Source organism: Lichenostomus cassidix, chromosome 2, assembly GCF_008360975.1.
Source record: "Lichenostomus cassidix isolate B80296 chromosome 2, HeHo_3.0, whole genome shotgun sequence".
In the NCBI taxonomy this organism is placed as follows: Eukaryota; Metazoa; Chordata; class Aves; order Passeriformes; family Meliphagidae; genus Lichenostomus; species Lichenostomus cassidix.
The window spans coordinates 116,986,339-117,011,469 of NC_139482.1; the positions used below are offsets into that span (position 1 = coordinate 116,986,339).

Here is a 25,131-nt window from a genome sequence, read left to right on the forward strand (position 1 = left end):
GGGTATCGCCTCACCCCCGCAGCGCGCGCCGTGTCCCGCCTCCCGCGCCCGCCGCCGCGCCTGCGATTGGCTGGGGCCGTGCCGAGCCGGCCGCGGATTGGCTGCCGGGAGAGGGTCGCGAGCGGCCGCGCGAGCAGCGGGTGAGGCAGCGCGGCGGCGGCGGCGGCGGGTGAGGCGAGGCGAGGCGAGGCCGGGGCGGCGGTGGCCGCCCGCAGTTCTCCCCTTCCCCGGGTCAGCTCCTACCCCCTGGGCAGCCCTTCTTGGCGCGGCCGATCCCGGGCGGGGGGCGGTGCGGGAGGGGAAGCTTTGCTGAAAGCGGGTACAGGCCTCTCGGGGCGGCCCCGCTCTCCCCGGGCAGGGCCGTCCCATTTCCCGGGCCTTTGCCGGGCAGGGCAGGTACCGGCCGGGACCGTGGAAGCGCCTCGGCGTGCTGGGCCGAAGCTTTTGTTCTTGCTGGGGAACTGCTGCGATGGGAGGGTGACAGGTCACGGGAAACAGTGTAAATAAAAGATCATCTGGAGATAATATGGAGGAGTTTGAGGGAAGTTTTTTAAGGAGGTTTTCAAATACAGAGTTGGCGTATAAGATGAAAAATTAGTCTTAAGGTGCTACCATTTCTCTTTTCTGTAAATCTATGCTGCTTCCTTTGTGCACCTTTAGTGATACTGCTGCCGTGCTCAGGTTTTTCTGTAGTGATCATAAATAAATAACTTGCTTGGTGCGTGTTTTCATTTTGTTTAACGAACTGTTGAAATTCCAAATATTGAGGGTGAGTAGAGTTTGAATGCTGAAATCAATCGTAGTGCATTGATCTCTGCCTGGCAGCTTCAGCAGTACTTCATTAATATTTACATGCTGTCCTCAGAGAGCTCTGCAGTCTTGTGAGGGCAAGACTTACAAAGATTAAACGAATAGGAATTATGTCTTATGATCCCCACTGACTTTTACCCAGGTGATAAAAAAGGCAGCTGAGTTATCTGCACGTCAGCTCTAAAAGGTCTGGTTGGTTGTTGCTGAATCCAAATAATGTGCTTCTTGGGGGTCACTAGTTAAAATATGGTTGCTGTGTCTAGGGACTGGACATTTTTACACAGAGAGATATCTGCCAGAAAAATTGGACTTTTTAAGTGCTTTTTCAGACAACACACCGTTTTGTTAGTAAGACTTACCTGCTGTTTTTCAAAGTGGTAGTGCTAAGACTGGCATTCACAGCAGCTGGTGGGGAGGTCTGTCTGTCTGACAGGGAAGTGTAGGTGTTTGGTTGTGTCTGTATCATGTAATACCTTGTGGTTTATAGATGTTGAAGGGTTTCACTTACCTCTCAGTGGTATCATAGTGCACTGTGCAGGTATAATCATTGCTGAGCAAAGGCTTTTGATTAAACTAGTGCTGAAACATGGGTATTTTTTTTTCTCTGTCCCTAGTTGGCAAGATAGGATAACATGAATGAAATCTGATTAATAGGGTTTTGCACGTTCAGGTAGATATGATGGGGCTATATTTTTAAGAAAGCTTTAGCAACTTCTTTTGCACATGTGTATGATTTTCAATTCCTGCTTTAAATTTCATACCAGTACTAGCTTAGATTTTCCCTGTAGTATTCCCTGACTTTTATCTCTGTCTTCATGTCTTTCCAAACAGGTGTTTCTGTAAGTACCAGGATGCTTCATTATTTGTAGCTTCCACACCAAAAAACAGATCTCTGTTTCTGGCTATGTGAGCTCTGCTATGTGCATACTTACTTTACGTATAGCTGGTCTGTGTCACTTTGGGACAGAGTCTGTTCCTTCATCAGAAGATCCTTCCTGCCCATTTGGGTGTTGTGATAATGGGCTTTTTTGCATTATCTTCCTTTATAACTTTTTAAATAATGTTTCTTTGTGGATATAATTTTATTAGATGAACTTCGGTCATACGTCAGTCTAAAAGACTGAGAAGAAATGCATGCCCTAGTTCTTGCTAAAATGTGGAGGAGCCTGGTCTTTTTGCATTTGGGTTTTTTTATGTGGTTAGTATTCCTTTGAACTTATGCTTCTTTGAAAATTTTATACTTCTTTATGCTTTACCTTTTCAATTTGGAGGCTAGACCTTTCATTTTTCAGATTTCATGCCTTTGTTTATTCTTTTTTAAGGCTAATCTGCTCTATCAATCCCATTAAGTTACTCTCTTTTATGTCTATGTGGAACTTTGTTGCATAGATTCTCATTTTCAGTGAATAAGAGAACTTTTTTCTCTCATCCACTTTGTAAGTGAATGAGAAAAACCTTCTTCAGTAAGAAAAATATGAATATCATATTTCTTTTTAAGAACAAGAATTCATGCTTTGAAAGGGACTTGTATAAATACAACATTGGAAAAAAACACATAGAAGAATTTCAATTTGAAAGCAGTTGCATCTGATTTCTCTCTTTTAATCTTTTGTGTGTAGGACTCATTAGAAAGCCGGGCAAAGGGCTTCTCTTCATATTAACTGGATATTATGCCTTATGTGTAGAGACTCCAGAGCCTTTATATTTATTTAATGAACTATTTGTAATTTATAAGTGGTATTATCTCTCAGCTTTGTAGACTTGGTATTTGATATGGTAGTATTGAATGGAGCCTGCAGAAGTGGTTGAGAAAAGTAGGGGCTAACGAGCTCAAGGAGGCTTGGAAATGTAGACCTCCTCATTTCTAAACCAAGAAATTCCTCCATATTTCCATATCAGTAAGAAAGTTTTTCAGCATTGCTAATTTCTGGGTTTCATTGCAATGAACCTGTGAAATTCCAATCCCTTCATGCTTTATGCAGTGAAATGTAATTCTTTATGCTACTGCTCTTTGGACCTCTTTGTATCTTGTCTGTGACTGCTACTTATCCTTGTAAAAAAAGTTTTGCTGAGGCAGTGCAAAAGGACCACTTTTTTAGCAATATTACTGTCACTCAGGGTTCTTCATTGTAGTAATTGAGTTGTGGAAATTTTGGGGGAATTAAACTATTTTTACTGTAGGTGACACCAAAAAGACGGAGGATAAATACCACAAAGATGAGTATTTTAAAAGAGGTAGTATTCTGCTTACGAAAAGCAATAAACATTTAACTCCTGCTTCTGAAATTGACGTGTATACAGAGCATGAGAGAAGAATCTGCTAATGCTTTCATTCTTGCTGTCCAGCAGTTTCTTTTGGAATGAACTCTGTCTGTTCTTGGCATATCAACCAATTGTGAAATAGCTGAGTTTTGTGAAGAAAGGTATAGTGCAACATAGTCTGAAAGAAATAAGTATGAAGTTTGCCTGGGGGTAATTCTGTAAAACTTATAATCATATAAAAATATCAATCTGATATACTTAGAGGCGTTTTCCTTTTAGATAACAGATTAGCTGGAGATTGTTCAAACGTGGTTTTCCTCAGTGCTATAAACTAAGGAAACTAATTCAGGAACTGGGTGGTACCCTGCACTCTTACAGACTGATTTCAGTCACTTTCTTCTGCAAAAGCAGACAGGTCATTGACAAGAGCAAGGCGTTGATGATCCCAGTCTCAGGTCCTTTAAATATTTAGGTGACAGAGGAAACAATGTGAACTGTAAATATTTTACTGAAGTAGTTGTTTTGTTAAATGAGTGCTCTTTTGTGTTCAGTCATCAGAGTCTTGGAACATGGAATTATAAAAGGTTGCCTTAATGTTTTAGGGCAGGGTAAGTGTTTTGGACTATTCCCAATGCTTTGTGTCATCATGCTCTTTCTTTTATTCCTGGGTCTTTTGAATCCTATTGAACAAGTTTCTGAAATTAATCACCAGTATTTCAGAAGTCGCCTTAGAAAGTTTGTGAACTTTGCAAGGTGAAATTCACTAGATACTGTTGTCCTGGATGCTTATAACTTTTTCGCATTGCCTCTAATCCATTCTAATACCTGTCTGTCTTATCTATCATTATGAAGTGAAAACATTGAATACATACTGACTATCCATATCACCCATTGCTTTGTTTCCTCTTCTCTTGTGGTTGTCTCTTGTGTCTTACTGCTAATACATTTAGGACGTTTTTATGCCTATAAGATAGAACCCATTTTGTACCTTGCCTTTTTTAGCTTACTGCTTCATATTTGTACTATTCTGTCATACTCATATTGTGCTACTTTTTGTCTACATCTAGTTTTGTGCCTTTAATTGGTTATCTTGTCAGGTTTTGTGTTATTCTTTTACCTGTTTGCCTTTAAATTTCTTAAATTCATGGAAACTTTCTAGACCTGCTCTGATTGCCTCAGAGGAAGTTCTAATACTCTTTTTTCACTTCTGTCCAAATTCTCTGTGTTTTTTTAAAGACTCAGGCCTCACAGTTGATAAGAAACAAAATTATACATTTTCTTCTCTGCCTGAAAGAAAACATGACTCTAACTTCTTTTAAACTTACGACCTGTCTGAAAGACCAATGTATTGGGATACAGTCATTCCTTTTACTCCTATCACCTGCCTTTCTCAGCCAGCCCTGGTTTTGCAGTTGCTCAGCAATACTCTACCTTTTTTTCTCTTCTGTTTGGATTTGTCTTGAAACAGCTTTCGTTTTTCTTCCTTTGATTTCCACACTGCATGTTGAACAAGTCTGAACTTTGGAATGAGGTGGAGTATATCACATGTAATCACACCTTTGGAACAGGTTTCCCCTTTTAAAGGAGCACTCTTCTTTCTTTTATGCCACTGCATGTCTACAGTGCCAGATATGATGCCAAATCCAATGTGGGGCATGTAGAAAGACTTGTGTTCTTCCTGTTTAAAGAACACAGCAGGTGCAATGAGATAAAAAATCCATACAGTCCATACAGTAGGTTGTGTAAGGGAAGAATAACAGATGCCTAAAGGAATAATAGATGGAGTAGATGGTAATGCTTCCCTAATAGATCTCTCCTGCTTTCCATAAAGAAGTCTGTGACTTATTTATTTACCGTGAATGACTTTAGCTCATATTCATGGCTGTTTGGTAACTAGCCCATTATTCTTCCCTATTGTTTTTCTTATAACAGTTGCAAATTTCCATTCTAACCTCATGGTGTAGATTAGTAGTTTCTTCCAAGTTTAGTCATAGACCAAAGAAAATCCTGTGATGATGAGAAACTAATATCAACTATTTTTTTAAGCCTGTCTAAAAAAAGATAACTGCAGAATTGTCCTGTTTCTGCCAAGTTTCCACAAGAAGTAGGTTATTACTAAGGAGCTGTGGACCGTTGAAAAAAAATTTGTAATGGAAACAATGGTGGTTTAACTGTAGGGCTTGTGAGCACTTCCAAACAGCATAGCTTTTCCATCTCTTGACTTTCAGACTTCCTGAATACTGGTTCCTTGCTGTTACATTGCTTTAGTCATCCCTGTCTGTATATAGAGTGGCTTCAGCAACACTGTTGTTCATGCTAGAAATATGTTGCTCAGGGTGGTTTAACGGAGTGTTGTTTCCAGCCTGATACAGGAAGCAAACCGAAACCTAAATCTATGTCTTTCTTTCCTGGTTTTCATGGAATACACTTCTCAGTGGCATCCAAGTTATGGCTGGTGTAGAACACAGTTAAGAAAAACTATACTATTTTCACTAGAGGAGCAATAAAACCAACTTGATTTAATTGAATGGAAGTGTATATAAATAGACAAAATTTGAAATCTGTCTAACTTTAACAGCTGCTTGAATATTTTCAGGTCCCACATGTACAGTATTTCCTGTATTTTTTTTTGCATTAGTCATTTTTCCATGTTTCCTTTCTCTTCACAGTTGTAGGAAAAAGGAGGGAACAACAAAGCTGTCAGAGAATGTGAATCAAGAGAGGTGATCAGTTTTCTGCAGTCTGTTCCTGCATAGAAATGACTTTTAGATATGAGTATGGCACTTCAATCTTAGTGCTAATCCCCATCTGCAGGTGTTCCATAGGTCTTGATGCTCACGTAGAGTTGTTGAATGCCATCATCTGTCCAAGCTCAAGTGAGCAGTCATTTCCACAACTTTTTAATTGTTAACTTTACAGTGGCTTGGATTTCTTTCCAGTCCCTGGAGGGGTCTACAAGAGAGCTGGAGAGGGACTTTTTACAAGGGCATGTGGTGATAGGACAAGGGGCACTGGCTTTAAACTGAGAGAGGATAGGTTTGGATTAGATATGTACCACCATGAGGATGCTGATGCACTGAAACAGGCTGCCCAGAGAAATTGTGGATGCCCCAACCCTGGAAGTTTTCATGGACAACCTGAATGGGGCCCTGTGCAGCCTGGTCTACTGGAAGATGTCCCTGCACATGGCAGGGGGGTTGGAACCAGATGATTTTTAGGGTCCCTTCAAACTCAAACTTTTCTATGATTCTACAAAAATAACGCTCCTAAAAAGTCTTTGCTACCTGAATTAAGTAGATGCCTTCTGAATGTCATTGCTTTGCAGTATGAGGAATTGGTATCAACTAGTATGTCTTTTATCTAAATCTTGTATTTTTAGGAATACATGTAGCAGTTTACTTCTGTATATGTTTCACAACATGCATCTGAAATTCTTATGTGTCTCATTTCAGAACTACTATGGAACCTTGGCAGCCTTGTAGGTCTGGAGGGCTTAAATCCAAGTTCGAAAAGGCCTTTTCCAGTCCAGATGATTTGCTGGCTGAAGCGCTTAATTAGGAAGGCTTTTGAACAAATTGGAGTGAACATGGAATCAGTAAGTGTTTCAAATTTCCTTTATGTTTTCAGAAAATAAGGTATAGAAAGCACTTCACGTATTTTAGTTAGTGCTTATCTAGCAGAACACTTGAAGTATACTTAATACTGGGATGATTCTGCATTGCTGAAAAGGTATGAAGTTTATGACTTGGACACTGAAATATTGAGTAATAAATGTGTTAAAAGTACTATGCAATTCCTTCTGGTTCTAATAACTGTTTACTTTGTAAACACTGCTTTTCATGCTGGACTTCCTTGTGTGTTTTGAAGCTGAAGGAGAATTTAATCTTACTTTTAACAGTGATTAAAAAATCATCTTATTTCGTGTTCTTACCTTGGAGATACAAAAAGCCCCATGAAACTGAGATTATTAAAATTGTGCTATATTTACCTCTTCTGTGCTATAGTTAACCCTTCTAGAGGTGTTACAATACATGAGAGCAATACAGCTGTGTTCTTTACTGAGTAAACAGAGGAATAAGTCTGCATAGCTCTCCTCTTGGAGGAGACTATATAGAGAGTTTTGTTTGAATGCTTAGCAGAGAGAGGCAGAGAGCTGCTACACATCAAGTGCTTTGTCACTGCGACCTTTAGGAAGCTATTTTGAGTATAAATGTTGACCTCAGTACAGTAATCCCTATAAATTTTTGAAATATTTTAATGTTTTAAGAATGGGGAAATCCTTAACAGCTACAGTATTTAGTCAGTAGTATTGTACTGTCTTTTATCAGTCTTGGAAATCTGTGGAGAGCAAAATGTTTATAGATTTTAAATTAAAATTGTCAACAAGAATCTGTATTTTAGAATTTTATTTCAACTTTGATCTGAGATTCCATGTAACTTTGAAAATTCAAATTATAATAATATGTTGCATTACCACATTGTGGTAATTCAGAAATTTCAGCCTAAATAGAGAGAGGAACAAGTTTTTAATCAGTTCCCACCCCCTCTATTTGTATCAAGCTTGTGATAATGCAGTTACGTTTCCAAATGTTAGCTGTTCTGCACAACAGCAAAATGCTGATGCAATAGGAGTGTATGACTAAGTAGCATTTTGCAGACTTGCTCTGCCAGTGCTTCAAGTGAACAAGAAGTTGTGTGAACTTGGTTAGAGCAGGGCTGAGACATCAGCTCAGCTGAGCAGAGAACTGACTTTACTCGCATCCCTTGTGGCACAGTTTGCATACAGTTTTCTGAAAATATTGTCCAGCATATCTTGAATTACCAAAACTGAGTCATTGAGAGTTTTGGTGCACTAAGCCACTGTTGCTGAGGAGCCCCAAGGGCATTTGGAAACCAAACATTTTTGAGTATCTGGGTTCTAGTCAACAACTTGTCTGTGGTCTGAGCAACATCTAAACAAGTTTTGCTGCTTGTTTAAAATGCATTGCACTTATGTTGGTAATAGAACATATAGTCTAGACTCTCTTGCTGTTGTGGAAGTACTTCTGCAACTAATTAAGCCTTTCTTTGACTGGTATTATTTGTTCCAATGCCATATCACTTTCAGTCTCTCACCAACAGTTCTGCTTTAAACACCAGAATCAGCTGTGAATAATGAGACTATATTACTGTTGTTTGTCAGTGACTTTTTCTTGAAGGCCACTGACCTACCTGCTGTTTGCTCAGACACAACAGTAAACAACCAGTAAGGTGATAGGCACAAATGTGAGGTCTTTGTTGAGGCAACCAAAATGCAGCATCAATAGACTACTCTGCATTGAAAAATTTGTGTTCAGCTTAGCAGCATATTAAGCAAGAGAATGAATTTTTTATGGAATGGAAAAAGATCTGAGTGGATTCATGGCAAAGTTGCAGCTCTGATATGAGGATGTTATGTAGCATATATGCAGTGCACATTTATTTTGTCAAATTTTTTTCATTCCAGTAAAGCCAGAGGAAGGAAGGATAGAAATTAGAAATAGGCAAAATGTTGTGTGAAGTTTGTGAGATAATCTGGAGATCAATACCATGGAACATAAACTTTCCTTTCTAATAGAACCTTCAACATCTAAGAGTAGTGATCTTTGCTTAGTATATCAAAATGTTCAGCTGTGTGTTATGAAACTCCCACAGCACCACTGCAGTTATCAAACAGGCAATATTGCCATGCCAAAATAGCCTGGATTTTTTCTGTTTTCTTTGTTGGGCAACCTTCTAACAGGATGTCAAGTTTGCTTGAAGCTGTGATCCTTTAAAAACTAAGGTCTGACTAGTAAATTCATATTTACAGCTATAATTAAACACTGGCCAAGTTTTTAAAATTACCATACAGTGTTCTAATTGTTTGCTAACAATGTATCCTTTGTTAGAGTCTTCTCATTCTTTTTCTTGTTTGCATTGTTTTTGTTGCCTTTCCCTGTGCTGAAATCTTTCCTACTTCTCTCTGGGGCTTTTGCTTTTGTTCTGGCACGTTTTGTACTATTCTCCTAGGATTAAACTCCCATTTTATTTCATTTCATAAGGCTGTGGTAAATATTAAATACAACAAAAAAAGCAAATTTAATCCCTGTTGAAACAACGTAGAGGAAGTCTAAATTGCAGGAGAAACAGTTCTAATGAAGCCACGTGTGTTCAGCTTTTATGGTCAGTTTTTTCTAGGTGAATCTATTTTTTTGGGGCAGGGAACAAAGTTCCTTTCTTACAAAAATTTCATCTCTTTTTTTCCTTTTTACTTTCCTTTGCTCTTTAATTTCACAATTACATTGTCATATTTATTGTAGCTGATACTTATTTTTATTAAGCATGGTAGACAGTATTCCTGTTTTAGAAGAGCTCTTAATTAAAAAAGAAAAAAGATACTTTGAGAAATTAAGAATTATATGACTTCATGGATTTTTAATGATTGAGGGGCTTTTCTTGAAACCCTGTAAAACGAGGTGTCTTACTGAATGCAGGTTCTTTATTGTCTTGAGAATTGGAACATTGTGTTTTTGAAGATACTTTCAGCTCTTGAATTCTTCTACATTACCTGATTTATTGCTTTGAATTTAAATGTAATGCAAAGGCTGTCTTGACCTTAAGCAGCCATAGCTATATTGTAATGATGATGTATAATGTATTTGTGCCAATTCAGGTACAGAATGTAAGGAGTTCACTGAGACAGAATTCAGTGTATAAACATTATATTCTACTCTAGCATGAAAAAAATGACCAAATACATTTAGCACAAGCACAGTATGGAAGAATAAGGGAGAGTTATTACAATATGAAACAAAAATCAGTTCCCTAACAGCTGGTTTCTTTATTCTTCCCATCCAGGTGCTTTGGTCAAGCAAGCCTTATGGTTCATCTCGAAGTATTGTAAGAAAAATTGGTACTAATCTCTCTCTTATACAGTGTCCAAGAGTTCACTTTCAGGTAGGTATTCTCAACAGTTTAGAGTTAGTGTTTCACTGATAAATACTGATAAAGAATTTGCTCATGACTAGAAGGTTTGTGAAAGCAGAATATGATAAACTAGACATAGGAGAATTAGCCTACTTAAGTTCTTTCTGCTTCCAGCTCAGATTTTTTCCAAATAGGAAAATTGGAAAAAAGTATATTCATAAAAGAGAAAAATCATTGAAATTTATTACTATAAACAGTAGTTACAAGCTGGGCTTAAGAGGCATGTAAATATTAACAGTGTTAAAAATACTTGGGAAAATAAACAACTTTATCAGAAATTAAAAAATTAGTAACAAGATGACATGTGTACCCTGTTTGCTTTTGTTTAAAATACAAGGCTAACTCTGTGTAGGTGAAAGGGGAGGGTAAAGAGCAAATGTAAAAGCTTAAGGAAGAGAAAACCCATGCTTTCTATTATGAATCTTTCAGGAACAGATGGGAAAGTGGATGCTGTTACACATAATCTCTTCAACTCTGGTGTTAGGGGTAGGGGGCAGGTATAGAATTGGGGAAGTTTAGTGTTTGAAATTCAAGCTGAGAGAGGAATGTTTTGTGGGCTGAGCAAGGGCAAGAGAGCGTACAGATGAACGGAGGGAATCAGCTACCACCCTAAGGTAAAGTCATTTCCACACTATTAAATTTTTCAATGTTTAAATTAATTTCTTTATCCTAAATGAAATGTATAAACAATATTTAGACATGAAATTGCAGTAGTAAAACCAGATAGTTCAGATTACCATAGAGGCCTTGTTGGCATGATAGTAAAAGCCATGCTAACATTTTGCCTCTCTTAAAAAACTACATTGAGAAACCTGGGAGCAGCCATCTCCCATTCCTAGTGGCTGGCTGAAATTAAAAAATAAAGGGAGGCAGGGTTTTGTGCAGGTGAGGACAACCAATGGCATGGTGGATTTAAACTTGGATATATAATTAGTAGGTTTTTTGCCAGCAGTAAGGCTCCCTGTGCCTCAGATTTGAAAGGTAGTGTGATACCTTATAATGTGTCTGATTTTCTGTGCTGTAAAAAACTATACAAGGAAAGATGATGCTTGTTTGCAGATAGTTAGCCAAGTACTGACTTCTGTTTATATGGTACATAAAAGAAGACATTTCTGATTTATGTTCTTCCAAGGAACTGTAAGGTATACCTGGGGAATCTGTTCCTGATTATTTTTAGTGTTTAATAAAATGAATAAATAAATACGTAAATAAGTTTTGGTCTGAATTTGGTTTAAATAAATAAAATGTTTGCCTTTTATTCCTCTTAAAGAGATATTCAGTCAGCTTTGTGTGTACACTAAGTATAAACAATCACCTCCTATTAGAAGAAAGGAAAGGATCCTAAAAACAGAAGTACAGTTGTGAGAGTTAATTTAATTAGGAATAGGAATTTCAAAATTTGAGCCTTGAAACACATTAAAATTTATGTGGTTTGTGCAGACTCTAAACTATTTTAATATATAAACTGCTGAACATGTTAAGTGTGATGCTAACATCTGTTTTTTGTGTCTTTATCTCAGCATTAAGATCCTGTAGTGAAGTTCAATACTGATCTCGATTGTTTCCGTGCTGTTACAACTGACACTTTCCTATAGCTGTCTCTCCCTCTTTCTTTCTTGCCAGCTTTAGCTCTATTATGAAAGGACCATGAACTGAACCTTGCTGTAAGTCACTTTATTTAAAAAAGCAGATCAAATCTTACTTGCATCATCTGAGGGTGCATGTATGTAATCAGTGTTTCTAACCCCAGAGGAGCAGACTTTCCACTTTTATTTTCATTTTCCTTTTGGTAAATTAATGAGACATGTTGAAAGAATATCTCTGTAACATTCATACTTATCTTCTAGCATGCTTTTGTTCAGCTAGTCTGTAAAAAAGAATAGTAGCCTAACATCTTGATGTTTGAGGTCTGCTGACTGTTGTGTCTGTCTCTGTGGATCTTGCCATAGTCAAAATTTAAATTAACTACTAAATGCTAAAATGCTGCTTACATCTTCAGTAGGAGGTGGCAGCGTGTATATGCCTTATGTACTCTACATGGCATGAACAAATGAAAAGAGTTCATATAGATCTTTTGCATGTCATATTTATTAGATTTATTTGTAGTCTTTAGGAACAAATAAAATTAACTTGCCAGTATAGCCTAGGTGGATTCAACCAAACCTGCAGTAGTGTCCCTCAAGATAGCTTCCTTCAGCTACCACATCTCAGTTTTAGTCCCATGCTTCTCCTGGCTGTCTGATGGATATCTGATAACTCAGTAGAACTTTCCTAATAAATTGGCGTGCATGTGACAAACGTGAATTTACTGGGCTAATTTGAAAAATCATAGCAAGTTTGTCTTACTTGAAGTATTTCCAAATGTTTAATACGTAACTGTATTAGTAAGTTGAAACATGAGGCTTTTATTCTGTCCTCAATTGTATAAAAATATCTGTTCTAGTTTCCACTTTGTGGCGCAAACAAAAGAGCAGGGATCCTGCCCTGCCTCAGAGCAAAGCAGCGTTTCCGTAGTGTAGTGGTTATCACGTTCGCCTAACACGCGAAAGGTCCCCGGTTCGAAACCGGGCGGAAACACTGGCGAGGCTGATTTTTTCTTCGGGAGTCGGACTCGATGATTCTTTGGGTGTCCCTTGCAACTCGAGGTGCCAAAGCAGTACAGTCTGTGTAGTCTTCAGAAATCCACGATGGGTCTGCAGGCCACAGGCGTGTCTCTGTGTGCAGCATACCTGCACACAGAGATAGGCAAAAAGCCTGTGAAGGAAGAAGTGGGGGAAGCAGCTACATAATTTCCAGAGAAAGCAAAGCAGGCTATGGCAGTGATTCATTCAATTCCTGCGATCCAGTATAACTCGGCTTCTGTTTTCAGCACTCTGTTCTTCATTTTAGGTGCTGGCAGAGCAGTTGTTCAGGTTCTCTTCAGCTAGGATTGACTGGAGAAATAGGGTAGTCACAGAGGTGTTTATAGGCAGAGGAAGGTTTTAAGAGATGGGTGTTGGCTTTTCACCTTTAAATTAAAGTAAAAATCTTGCATTAACTTGATTCAAATTCCACTGCTGTGGAAGGCTTTGTTGTTTTTAGGGATAGAGAAAAGAAACATCTGTATATGGGGTAACAAGCAGATTCTGTTTACATATAAATATGAATAAAAAGTAAGAAGAAACTTGTATCACAATATCACAGAGGGCTTACTACTAAATCTTGGATTAGAAGTTATTTATCTCATGATGCAGGAATCCTGGCAGTGGTAAATATATTCCTTACTGTTGATTTAGTAAATTATTTTTGATTCAAGTATGTGTAGTGCTTTTATTTGAAAGTGGCTTCAGTCTTTTAATGGTAATATTACTGCCGGGAAAATCTGTATCGCCTACAAGAAGTGGCTTATGTATTACACATTTTTTAAATTGCCAGTAACATTAATACAACTGCTGTGGTCCTGAAAATTTCTATTCATTTTTAAAAAGAAAAGTGCCAAGGAAACCTCAAACAGCAAAAGTCCTAACATGCAATATAGTATTCTCTAGACTGCTTTAAAGAGAGGTGGACTGTAATGGTATTAGGCACAACTGTTAATGTGATAAACATATTACCATCTGTGCTGATGCTACCTGGAAAAAACCCTGTTGTTTCCAAATGATCTGATGGTGCCAGTACACACTCCTGGGAGCTGTGATAAAGACTTTCCTACAAGTTGTGAGAGTGTGAGGTGAAGGCAACTAATCTCAATTTCTAAGGCTGTTTGCAACAACTCCTGGGGGGCAAAACCAGCCCCAAACACACTTCTCTCTTCCTGAGACTTGTGTATCAGAGGCTACAACTAAAATGTGTGGATGTTCTTCTGAAATGGCTTCACCTCATCCAGACTGCAGTCCTACTGTGCTAGGTCTGCTACAAATTCAGATTAATGCTAACATTTCATAGTTGTTTGCTCTTACAAAGTGGGGGTGCCTTGAAAACTGACCTAAGTGCCAATGGGCCAGATGCAGGCTGTCCTCACAGACTGACACCTTCTGCCACCATCTTTGTCAGTATTCCCAGCTTCTTGGGCACTGCTGGCCACAGGCAGCACTTAAACAGCTGCAATGACTCGTGCAGATTTGGCTGTGGATTTGTTTGTCATGTTGGATTAACAGCTGCATTCGATGATCTTAGAGGGCTTTTCCAGCCTTAACAATTCTGTAAGTCTGTGGAATACAAGTAAAAGAGGGGGCACAGTTGCGTCTGCAATAGGTGACTCAAGGTGAAAGGTTGAGGAGATCAAATTACTGAAAGTTGTTTCAGTAGCTTTTATTTGTTGAGATACTGAGCTCAGGCTGCTCAGGAGTCCAGTGACTGAGCACATGACCCCATCTGACCTGGGGAAGCAGCCAGTATTTCAAAATAATTTTAAACCCATTTTGTTGAGTTGTGCTTGTGGAGCAAGTATTGATGGTCCAAACAATTTTTCAAATCACCATTCAGGTCACAACTGGAAATTGAAGAAAGATTCCAATCTCTGGAGCCGTGCTCACCTTTAGCTTCAAACAGCTGTAAAGCTAATGGCCAGAACCATGCTGGAAAATGGTCCATTTGTTTGGCATGTTTTAAATAAGATTGTTAGCACATAGTGTATAATGTTATGATTGCACCCTACCTCTCACTCAAAGTCTTTGTGATTACTGAGCTGGTAGGATTGGCTTTTTGCCTGGTTTTGGGGCTGCTTTGCTTGTTTGCTTTTCTTTTCCCCCTGTGCAAAGTACATACTTGTACTAATATTATGTACTAATATTATGGAAGTTGTAGGGAAGGGGAAACTTTGGCAGAATTTCACTTTAAAAATAGTCCTAAATCAGAGCAAAATACTTCAGAAGCACTGGCAGCTTTAATGTCTTTTTTAACTACTGGTCATGAATATAATTTAAAAACATACTATTTGAGTTAATACAGCAAACTATGTGAGAATGTTGATGTTTGTCTTTGAGGTAACAACTTGCATTGAATTTTTAGTGTTCATTAGCATCATGTGATAGTGTATGTAGTTAGCCATGAACTTCTGCAAAGTGTTCAGCAGAATGGATGTAATAGTTTGAAATCAGTGAAATGGTTCTGGGCTGAGCACAGAACAGAAACACGTGTTTCAAGTCTACAGATGCGTTTTGTGCATGTATGTGTTAATAGTTACATGTAGCCTCAGTAGAAGCATTGGGTAGCATAAATGTGAGTTGGGTTGGGAATATTGACTCTAAAACCTTCAATCTTGTCTTTAAAATTTAGCTAATTTCTCATGTCACGGAAGGAAACAGTCCTGCTCAACTCAGAGAGGAGGCAGTGGCCTCCTTTGCAGATGTGGGGTGGATTGCTGAAGAAGAAGGTGAAGTCTCTACAAGGCTCAGGTATGTTTCTGAAAACTTCTTTCTGAACTTCTGAACTGAGAGGAAGAAACCTCACTTCTCTCCAGTGAGAATTTACTGTGCATTACAGTTAACAGAGAGCACTTGAATGCTGAATGCTGGGAGAAGAGACAGAGGTAGGGTCTGGAAAAGAAGTAGTAGAGGTTAGCATACTAGGATTATGAAAGCAAGGCTGGTTTGAAAACATACAGGAGATTGGCTGTACACAAGGAAGACTCTGGATTTTATTTATTCATGTGTTGCAAAGAACAGCACATAATAGCTTCAAGTAATAAAAATGTCTGCTGTGCTATGGCACAATTGCTAACAGTGATTCGCCACTTCTCCTGAGATTGTCATTACCATGGGGCAGTGAACTGTACAGCTTCCTCATTAGCAGCAATGGTCATTCTGGCAATCCAGTAATTGGCATGTTGTTTTTCACCTTTCTGGTTAAGGCTCTGCAGTCTGCTAAATACAATTTAAAAATTGTGGTTTGTGTTTCATCTTTAATCTTCATAACAAAAGCTGGCAGGGAAGCGTGTGAGCACCTGTGTCCAGAATGATGGGATAGGTACTGTTGTGTTGGACCAAGGGTTCCACACAGCACTCACTACATGAAACAGGTTGGCTGAAGGGGTGAAGTTCTCTGTTCCATCCTACTCAGACTATCCAGAAACAAAAATGCAGTTCTGTAGTGCAGAGGAGATTTTTCTTCTAAACAAACTAATCTTTCAGAGAAGGGCACAGATTGTTGGCTTCAGAGATTACAGGAGGATACTCTACTTAATTTGAAAACATAAAATAGGTTAGTAATGACCTAGATGCCCTCCATCATGACTTGCTACAGTGAAGCTTTGCATAACAAACATTCTGGCAATGCCACATTAATTTCACAAACTCACAGGGGAGTCACAGAAATCAACACTTGTTTGGGAAACATTATTCCTAAATCCTATTTGATGCGAAGGAAATTAACTGCCCAATACTACTTTTGTTTGCACAGAAGCATTTTGTTTAAGGATTGAACTGTAAAGCTATTATGTTTAATGGAGACAACAGGGAGAATGGCTCTTTGGTGCTTCAAAGAACCTATTACAAAAGATGTAGGACTGCATATTTGCTGAAACGTCTGCATGGGAAGGGGGGAGTGGGGACAGATGGATGTGGGATGGGACTAAAATAATCTGCAGATACATAGTGACCTTAAGGCAAACAATTTATGAGGGAGCATGGTAAGTGAATTACTTAGCAAATATGAGTATTTCAGTGTGCACTGTTTATTACATATGTGCACAGTATTAGTAAAGGAGCTGGTATGCATTAGGTGTTTTCCAAGGCATTTGAAATTCTCTGTTTCGACAGGATCACATAGGTGTTACTGTTAAATATTTATTCACTGTATAATTCAGTAAACAGTCTTGCAGGCATAGTTTTTTTTCTGTGAATACAGTTTTATAGAGGAAGCAACTAAATGACAAATCATTTTTCTTCTACCCCTAGTCAGAGCACTAGTGACAACTCAGGCATAATATTTTTCCACAGTGTTAGATTCCAATCAAGACATCTCCTTAAAACTGCTCTGAGCAGAAAATACCCTTTGTTACTTAGTTGCTTCCTCTATAAAACTGTATTCACAGAGTACAGAAGGTAGGTTTCTAGGAGTGAGGTGGCCACTGGCACCTCCCACCATATTTAAAGCAAGCAGGGAGGTGGCTGCTGTAGGAGGTATCTAGTTCTCAGCTTTGGTTGCTCTCTGTTCTTGTCTAGATAACACCAGCTAAATTTTATCATCGTTGATAATATTCAATTCTCCTTGATCAAATTTCTGCAAGTTATGCTGATGGTTTTTGTCAGTGTCATGGAACTCTTAAATGTATATCTAATCCTGGTTTGAGGTGGTCAGAGCACAGGCTTGTTCTAGCCTTAAATCTTGGCTCTTGCTTTAGGTGTAGCACAACTGCAGATCTAACATGATGAGCACTCACAGTAGCTTAATCCATGCTTCCAGTGTGAGGGGGCACTTGGGCTGCATCTGGAGCCATTCTACCCATTTCAAAATGTCCCTTTACCAGTGCCTGTTCTCACTCTCATGTTTAAATAAACAATGGAATCCTGGCATGCCTGAGAAGTTTTGGGATTGATGTTAAGGAGGATTCAGGGGTTAAGTATGTGTCATATTTTGCATTTTAATGTTTATGATAATCTGTTGTCATCTGTTCTTATCAATTCTACTTACAGAGTCATAAAATAGCTTGCATTGGAAGGGATCTTTAAAAGCCATCTATTCCAAGCCCCTGCAAGGATCAGGGACATTTTTACCTCAATCAGGTTGTTCAGATACTTGAGATAAACAGTTTTAAAATGTTGGTGTATTTGTGAGGGTTTATCTGACTTGTTTGAGAAGATGCTCAATAATGCCTCAGTGGTTAACATGGCTTGAGCTTTGATGGATATTAAGGGAAGGCAACAGAGTTACATTTTCTTGTGAGAAGTGGAGGAAAGGTCATGGACTCTTTAAAACTGTATGAAGTTTTCTTCTCTATAGTTCTAATTGTTGTGTTAGAAAACTAGATCTAAGATGCTTTCCTATTTATTGACAGCAGTCTCTGCATCACTAAGCTGTTTCATGTACTCCATTTTTCCCAATGTTGCTAAAATTGGGGATTGTGCCTTCAGAAGTCCAAAAAGTACAAAAAATCTTGTGGAACTAAGAAACTCTTCCTTCTTCAAAGGAATCAACTGCAAATGGCTATTTGCAGCCCATAGGGGAAAAATGGTAACATTTAATGGAAGAAAAATTAAATCTTAATTCAAATAAAATATGTGATAGGTTTGAGGCAGAGAAATAGATTGGGATAAGGGGGAATGTATTCCTCTTTTTCTTCTGAAATCCAGGATTCTACAAAACGCTGTCTGGGGGAAGAGAAGAAACACAGTTTGTGATGCAAACAGAAAGGATGTGAAGTTCTTCCTTACTTTGAGCTATTTAATGTCTCGATGGAAGTGATTTGTATAAAGACAGTTTTGAGCTCAGGTCTTCAACTTGTACCCCTGGTTTGTAGGTAACGTTGCTTTAGTTTTTATCTATTTTAAAGCCTTTAAAATATGTTGTAATATTTTTGTTACAGATCAGAAGTTTGGTCAAAAACAACCCAGCCTCTTTCAGGCGAATCACATCATCCCAGGATGTCCCCACGCAGACAGATGTCCTTGCAAAGCCCATCGGAAGAGGAACCGATGCCCAGGAGTGCAGTGATGGCAAATGAAGAAGCAATGCAGAAGATCAGTGCTCTAGAAAATGAACTGGCTTCCTTAAGAGCACAAATAGCCAAAATTGTAACCTTGCAAGAACAGCAAAACTTGACAACAGGTATTAAATTTGCTGTACTCTCAGCAAAAATTAGTTAATGAATGTGTCCCTTTTATAATTAATACTGTGCTAATTCTTTTTTGTGAGATACTGCAACACCAAGCACTTCACCATATTGTTTTGGTTAGTTTGGCACACAAACCAAGGGGTACAGTATAGGTCTTGAAGACAAGTGACTTGCCAGATTTTCTGTATTTTTGAGTATTCTTAAAGTCTTCATGTTTGTCTGTAAATCTGCCAGAGTTCTGAATCTGTGAATGAGTAAAGAAGTATTAAACAGCTTTCAGAGCAAAGCTCAAGATAAACATGATGGTTTAAACCAGACTAAAAGAATGTAACTTAATTACTAGCATTGAAGTCTTTCAATTCAGTAAGGAAATAGGCTCTCTGGTATCATTAAGTATTCATACAAGATGCTAATTATGCTTTTGGAATATGTAATATGCATCTCAAGTAACAGAAAAGGCAATTAATTGTTTACTGCAATCATCTCTGGGACCAGACACGTTGTCCATATGGAACCAAAAGTGGTGCACTCTGTCTGGTAGTAAACAGAATAATTCTTCTCCTCAATTTCTTTCTCCTCTTTCCTCACCTCTGACTCCTTTCAGTTTTAAGTCTTCAGAGATTAGCAGGAGATAGCCCTTGTCAACTGCAGATGACAGGCATTCAGTTGTCACTCTTTCCTAAGGTCACTTAACAAGTACAGCTTTGCCTATGTTTGTGTAACAATATATAAAATCATATTCTGATTTTTCAGATGCTTGTTTAGCAGTTTGTTTTTCCTGAACTGCTCATATTCAAAACTATGAAATAGTCTTAAGGATCACCTGGTTTCATTCTTGAATTGTAATTGGGGGGGGGGGGCATGTGGAATAACTACTAACTTATTTTTAATTTTCTCCCTTTACCTCTATTTATCAGGGAAATTAAACTTTTATTTTATCATCTTTACCTCCCTCTTCTGGTAGAATGTGGTAATGACGCTGTGTGTTTGCCCACAGGTACACGGAGCAGATTCCTCTATATTATCCCTATAAATGCCTTTACACACTTTATACTCCAAGCCTCAAAAGTCTGGTTTGATCTGATTTTTCTCTTTTTTTTTAAAGGTTTAAATTTTTTTAAATTGATCAGAGGTTTCTTCATTTATTTGGCAGTTTACTACTGCTATTATATTTATAACACAAATTTTTACCTAAAGTGTATGTGGAATTTGAAATCAAGATTATTGTGAGAATCTCTGTGTTCAGACAGATGAGTAGCTGCCCTGAAAATCTTCAGCCTCAGACAGCTGGAATAAACTTCAATTTAAGCACTGTTTGAGCTCTGAAATTTAAATTTTAAAATCCTTTATGGTAATTTCTTATTTGTGATGATAAGTAGGAAGAAACAATGCTCCTGTGGCAGATTGTGACTTTCTGCTCTGTACCTGCCTCTGAGAAGAAAGTGAAGTACTGGTAACATTAGGGGCAGAATATAACTGAAAAATGTGGTGTCCATCCTGTTGCAGTAAAGACACAAATGCACCTAGAATTAGACCTGAAATGTCAAAGGATGCTTCTCACTTTTCAGGAAAGGTTTTTATGTGGCTTTTTAGCTAAGTCTGCTTAGTCTGGTTTAGGAATGAAGACGTTACGTGGCAATCTAAAGGTGACAGAGGAGAGGCAATTGAAGTTACTACAGTGATATTCTTACCTGAGCATTTGTGACATGTGAATGGAAGTTACAGGTCAACTGACATGTAATGCATGTTTCATTCGTAGTTGGGTCAAGTCCAGTTGCTTCAGCTGCTGTCCCTGTTCCACCTCCACCACCACCTCCTCCTCCTCTGCCACCACCCCCTCCCTTGAGTCTGCAGCAGAGTAAATCTGCGATTGATCTCATTAAAGAGAGGAAAAACAAAAGAATGAATGCTGGCCAGAATGTGGTGGAAAATGGGCCAAAGAAGCCTGAAGTACCAAACATGCTAGAAATCCTCAAAGACATGAACAGCGTGAAACTACGTGCAGTGAAAAGGTAATAAATACAAATATCAATGTAGCAAGATTGGCATTAATGATTTGTTTTTATGACTCAAAACTATTTCAGGGTGACATAGAGGCTGATGCCATTTTCTTTTCTAGATCCTCAGAAGATACAAAATCTAAAGTGTGTGACCCTGCAGATCCTGCAACATTAATAGCAGAAGCTCTCAAAAAGAAATTTGCTTACCGATACCGAAATGATAGCCAAGGTGAAACAGAAAAAGTGATTCCAAAGACTGAAACAAAGACACAGGCTGACGTAGTGCTGGTGAGTATTGTGATTCTGAACACACCCTTGGACTAAATTATAGTTGTGCAAACCAATGAATGTCCTCCTGCCAATAAATGTAAATACTTACACGTTAGCAACCCTCTCCACAAAGAACAGTGAAATACTGCTGATAGGCCAGGACTTTTGGCAATCCTAAGTTTTTAGTGTCAAGTCTTGTGTACTGTCTTGACCCTAGGTTTAAAAAGTCCTGTTACAGTTTTGGTATTTTTCTAAGAAAAAATGTTTTCTGTTGCCACAAGCATCTGATACTCAGAAAACACCATTGCTAAGGGCTCATGTTGAATCCAGTCTGAACTGAGTTTGCCTGTTACTACCACCCTTAACCATGCAGATGGTGCAGGTGAAACTTTGAAGCAAGGTCCTGAAGCATATCAGACATTCCTAGGAATTCAGAAAACAAATTGTTCAGAATGCCTGCTGGATCTTGGTTATTGGTATAGGGGGTTTCTTCTAATAATTGGAAATGCTGTATATATAAAAGCAGTTTCTTTATAGTGTGAGAATGTTAAAATGAAATTATATTTAAAGTCCACACCATGGCATAAGTTATTAATTGCTTCTAGTTTATTTCAGATCGATTTGAAATTGGTTTGGTTTTTAAGCAGTGAACATTCAAGATACAAGTCTCTAGCTATGTACACTTACTTAGAAACCAGCCTGGTATAGATCAGTGTTGTTTGTAAGCAATCCTTGAAGCCTTTTGCTATGGAACCAGAGAAGGAGAGTAAAGAGGAGTTTTTGTTCATACAATTGAAGAAATGCACATAAAACATCAGAAGCTGGCTACACTTTGAATTAGGAGTTAAGGAACCTAACATTCACAAGCCACAAATCTCAGGACTTTTGAGTACTTCAGCTAATTTTGGCCTCTAATGGTATATTTCTGTAATGTTCAGGGTGTTCTTCTCAACTAAAAGGTTGGATGTTTCCCAAAAATCAATCAGATTTTCCTCAACATCTCTGGTGCATTAAGGAAAATAATACTAGTTGGCAATGTTTTATTCACACAGGGTTTTTCATGACTTTCCAGTTCTGAAATTTACAGTCCACCTTTTGAGGTTAAGGATCATTAAGTCCTCAAGAGTTAAGAAAATTGAAGGTTTTTGTTAAGTTATAGACTGTTGATCCATAATAAGCTAATAAAATCTGCCCATCAATTACTTATCAGTTCTAACTTTGTTCTGGTATCTTTGCATGACAGTTTTGAAAAGGACTTGCACAGATATGCAGGGTAGAGTAAGAACAGAAGTACTGTTAAACTGCTGCTTGAGCAGTTGGTTGTCAACACGTAAAGATAACAGCATCTATCTCCTTATTTTACTGTGGTAAAGTGAACTGTCTCAGTCCTGCTCCAGCAGCTCCTTAGCTCCCTCCCCGAGTGGTTTCAGCTGTTGCTAACACAAGTTTCTCTTTATTTTGTGAAATCCACATGCAGAGAAGCAGGGTGACAAAGGAAATTATCTCTGCCCAAGTTCTGCTTTTACTGCTTAGAGAGATAGTAGTTCAACAAGAGTTATGTTGAAAGCAATCTGAACGTGTTTCTGATTTTCTTTCCAGTTTGGACCACACATGCTGAAGTCTACAGGAAAAATGAAGACTTTAATTGAAAAATCTTAAAATTATTATGCAAAAGACTGTCAAGCTGCTTTGTATAAAATATTTTGCGTTGCAAATAGCACTAGTACTGAGAGGTCTCTTTCTTACAGCACAGAAAGACCCAATGTGAAATGTAGAAATGAGGCACTAAACATGTATGTACGTGATTTTTCAGGGGGAATAAATTGGACCATTATACTCAGGTATTAATTTTGTATTCAAGCCTGGCTTTCCACTCAGATTTATGTGATGGATTAAGTTTATTAACACTAAGTTATATATATAACATTCTTTGTGCATAACTGACCACCTTAAAAATTTGTGTACATGTTATTAATGATGGTGATACACCGTTAACTTAATACCAGTTTTATGTGAGCTTTACCTATAATTTGCACTACCATGTGTAATTTGATACTGAAATCTTCATGTTGAAGTCTTTCTTTTAAACTTAACTGTAGCAAATTTTTAGCCCAAAGAAAACCTGGAGGCACTCTGCTTCTTACTGAAAAAAAGTGAAAACTTGAACCTGCTGCAGCAGTCAGCTAATTTTACATAGTAGCACATTTTTGTGCAGAGTTTTTTGGTTGTTTCACCTGAGCTTGCAAGGGTAAGAGAGTAAAACCTGCTTGCATCATCCTGTGGCCATTATAAAGTGTAAAATCATGCTGTGGGAGCCTCTGTGAATAGGTAGTAGAGGGAATTTGAAACAGTAGATAGCAGCAGAGTAAAATAATAAGAGTATGTGTTAATTAGCATAAAGTGGTGTAGGTAGGAAAACAAAGATACAAAGTACTGTGGGGTGCAAGTAGCCAAAAGCAACTCATCTCTGCTGCTCCAAGAGATGCTCATGGACACCTTCTCCCCTGCTGTGTGGCTCCCTGGGTATGTTTCTGGCAGATAAGGCTTGTACAAGCCCTCGTGGCCCCATTTGCAGGGAAGAGATGGGCTAAGCTGTTGCCCACAACCTGTTTTCCAGGAGAAGCCTTTCTGGGGCCTTCATGCAGCAGCTGTTTCCTGACAGACCTGTACCAACCACCTGAGCTCATCTCCAGCCACACGTGTAGAAAGGCTCAAGCTAAAAGTACAAGTCAGGGTGAAAAAAGATGTTCAGGAACCAGGAGCTGCAGTTTAGCTGCACACTGAAACAAAGCCATGGTTTGCTCTCGCCATGGATGAGCATTGAAAAAGCTGAGCCTGGGTATTTTTGGTGCTCTAAGCTGATCCTGGCTACTGGGACAAGTACAACTGCCTCTGGGAGCTTCTGTTTTCTAGGAAAAGAAAAAAGCAGAACTTCTTTAGTAAAGACAGCTGAATGGCTCTGACAAGGTTACTGAAGATGGAGAAGCTTTGCTGCTTATAACTGGAATGTAGATTGTACATGGAGGAGCTTTGTTTTCTGGTGTGGAACTTGACGTGGTATTAATACGTACACAATGTAACTTCCTTCCAAAGCGCTCTGCCATCAGTCCTACTGATGGGTCATTCAATCCTTGAGTTCTTTTTTAAGTGCCTTTAAAACACCTTTGTGAAAGTTAATTATGGTTTTAAGTTTTGTATTTTATGCTCTATTGCCACAATATAAAATTAAAAGCAGATAAAATAAACATGGCATATTTGATTTGTGGTACTCTACCAATGATAGCAGCCACAATAAGGTAAGTTTACATTCCGTTACATGGACTTTAAATCAGTGTAGTGACAATTTCCTTGCATCTCCTCCAGGGCTGGTTTGCTCACCTTGCTGGGCAGCTGGAATAACAGTAGGGTTGGTTGAAGAACATCCTTCCACTGTTAATTCAGTTGAATGCTGGTTAAACAAACAAACAAAAACAGTTCTCAGGAACCAATGAGAAGTTTATGCCTCACCACAAAGATAGCAGGAAGGTACTTGTTCAACAGCCTCTCCATGCCCAGGGATACTCAGTTCCTCTGGCAGTCCAGTTAAATCATTAACTTGTAAAATTCAGGATAGCTCTTGACCTATTAAACCAGGCTAAAGCACAAGAAACGCCCACACCAGACACTGCCTGTCTAAACTGGGGTATCCAGCACCAGAAATGGGGTGAGCTTTAATGGTGATGTAAAATTACTGCAGAAGAAATGTCATCTGTGCAAGAAAATAAAATCATTAAGTCGCCATCAAATAACTTACTTTATACTGTACCTCAATTTTTATCTTTTTAGTTGAAATAACACACAATGCCACTCCCTCTGGAAAAACACCTCAAGTGCTCAAAGTAAGGCTATCCACGGAGGCTGGGCAGAGCCCTTAGACATACCCTGAGGCTTGTTTGTATGTGTCTGTGTACAGAACAGTGCTGGGAGCAGATCTGTGAATTGGACCAGCTGGGGGGGAGCCTGGCCCCCTTTCCTAGCATGGTTCTGGGCTCCATGGGCTGTTAGTGGCCA

General features: G+C 38.6%; 1 protein-coding gene and 1 non-coding gene across 4 annotated transcripts; both read left to right on the forward strand.

Annotated features, from left to right (window-relative positions):
• MTFR1 (mitochondrial fission regulator 1) lies at positions 1 to 24,326 on the forward strand. Of its 3 annotated transcripts, none has more exons than XM_085052936.1 (8): positions 1 to 140; positions 6,525 to 6,667; positions 9,931 to 10,029; positions 15,316 to 15,434; positions 18,563 to 18,804; positions 20,571 to 20,823; positions 20,931 to 21,099; positions 22,681 to 24,326. In XM_085052936.1, exons 2-8 carry the CDS (start codon positions 6,602 to 6,604, stop codon positions 22,738 to 22,740), a joined length of 1,008 nt encoding a protein of 335 aa, XP_084909062.1. In that variant the 5' UTR covers positions 1 to 140; positions 6,525 to 6,601; the 3' UTR covers positions 22,741 to 24,326. The 3 variants fall into 3 exon arrangements, with proteins under 3 accessions (XP_084909062.1, XP_084909061.1, XP_084909060.1); XM_085052935.1 differs by having other exon boundaries at positions 28 to 169; XM_085052934.1 differs by having other exon boundaries at positions 63 to 231.
• Positions 12,564 to 12,636, forward strand: TRNAV-AAC (transfer RNA valine (anticodon AAC)). The gene has a single exon. It is a non-coding gene; the product is annotated as a tRNA-Val (tRNA).
• Positions 24,327 to 25,131: the final 805 nt, after the last annotated feature.

Coding starts and splice junctions, on each gene's coding strand:
- MTFR1 (XM_085052936.1), top strand. CDS start 6,602: ATGATTTGCTGGCTGAAGCGCTTAATTAGGAAGGCTTTTGAACAAATT. Junction 10,030..15,315: donor GTCCAAGAGTTCACTTTCAG/GTAGGTATTCTC, acceptor TTTAAAATTTAG/CTAATTTCTCATGTCACGGA. Junction 18,805..20,570: donor ACAGCAAAACTTGACAACAG/GTATTAAATTTG, acceptor TTTCATTCGTAG/TTGGGTCAAGTCCAGTTGCT.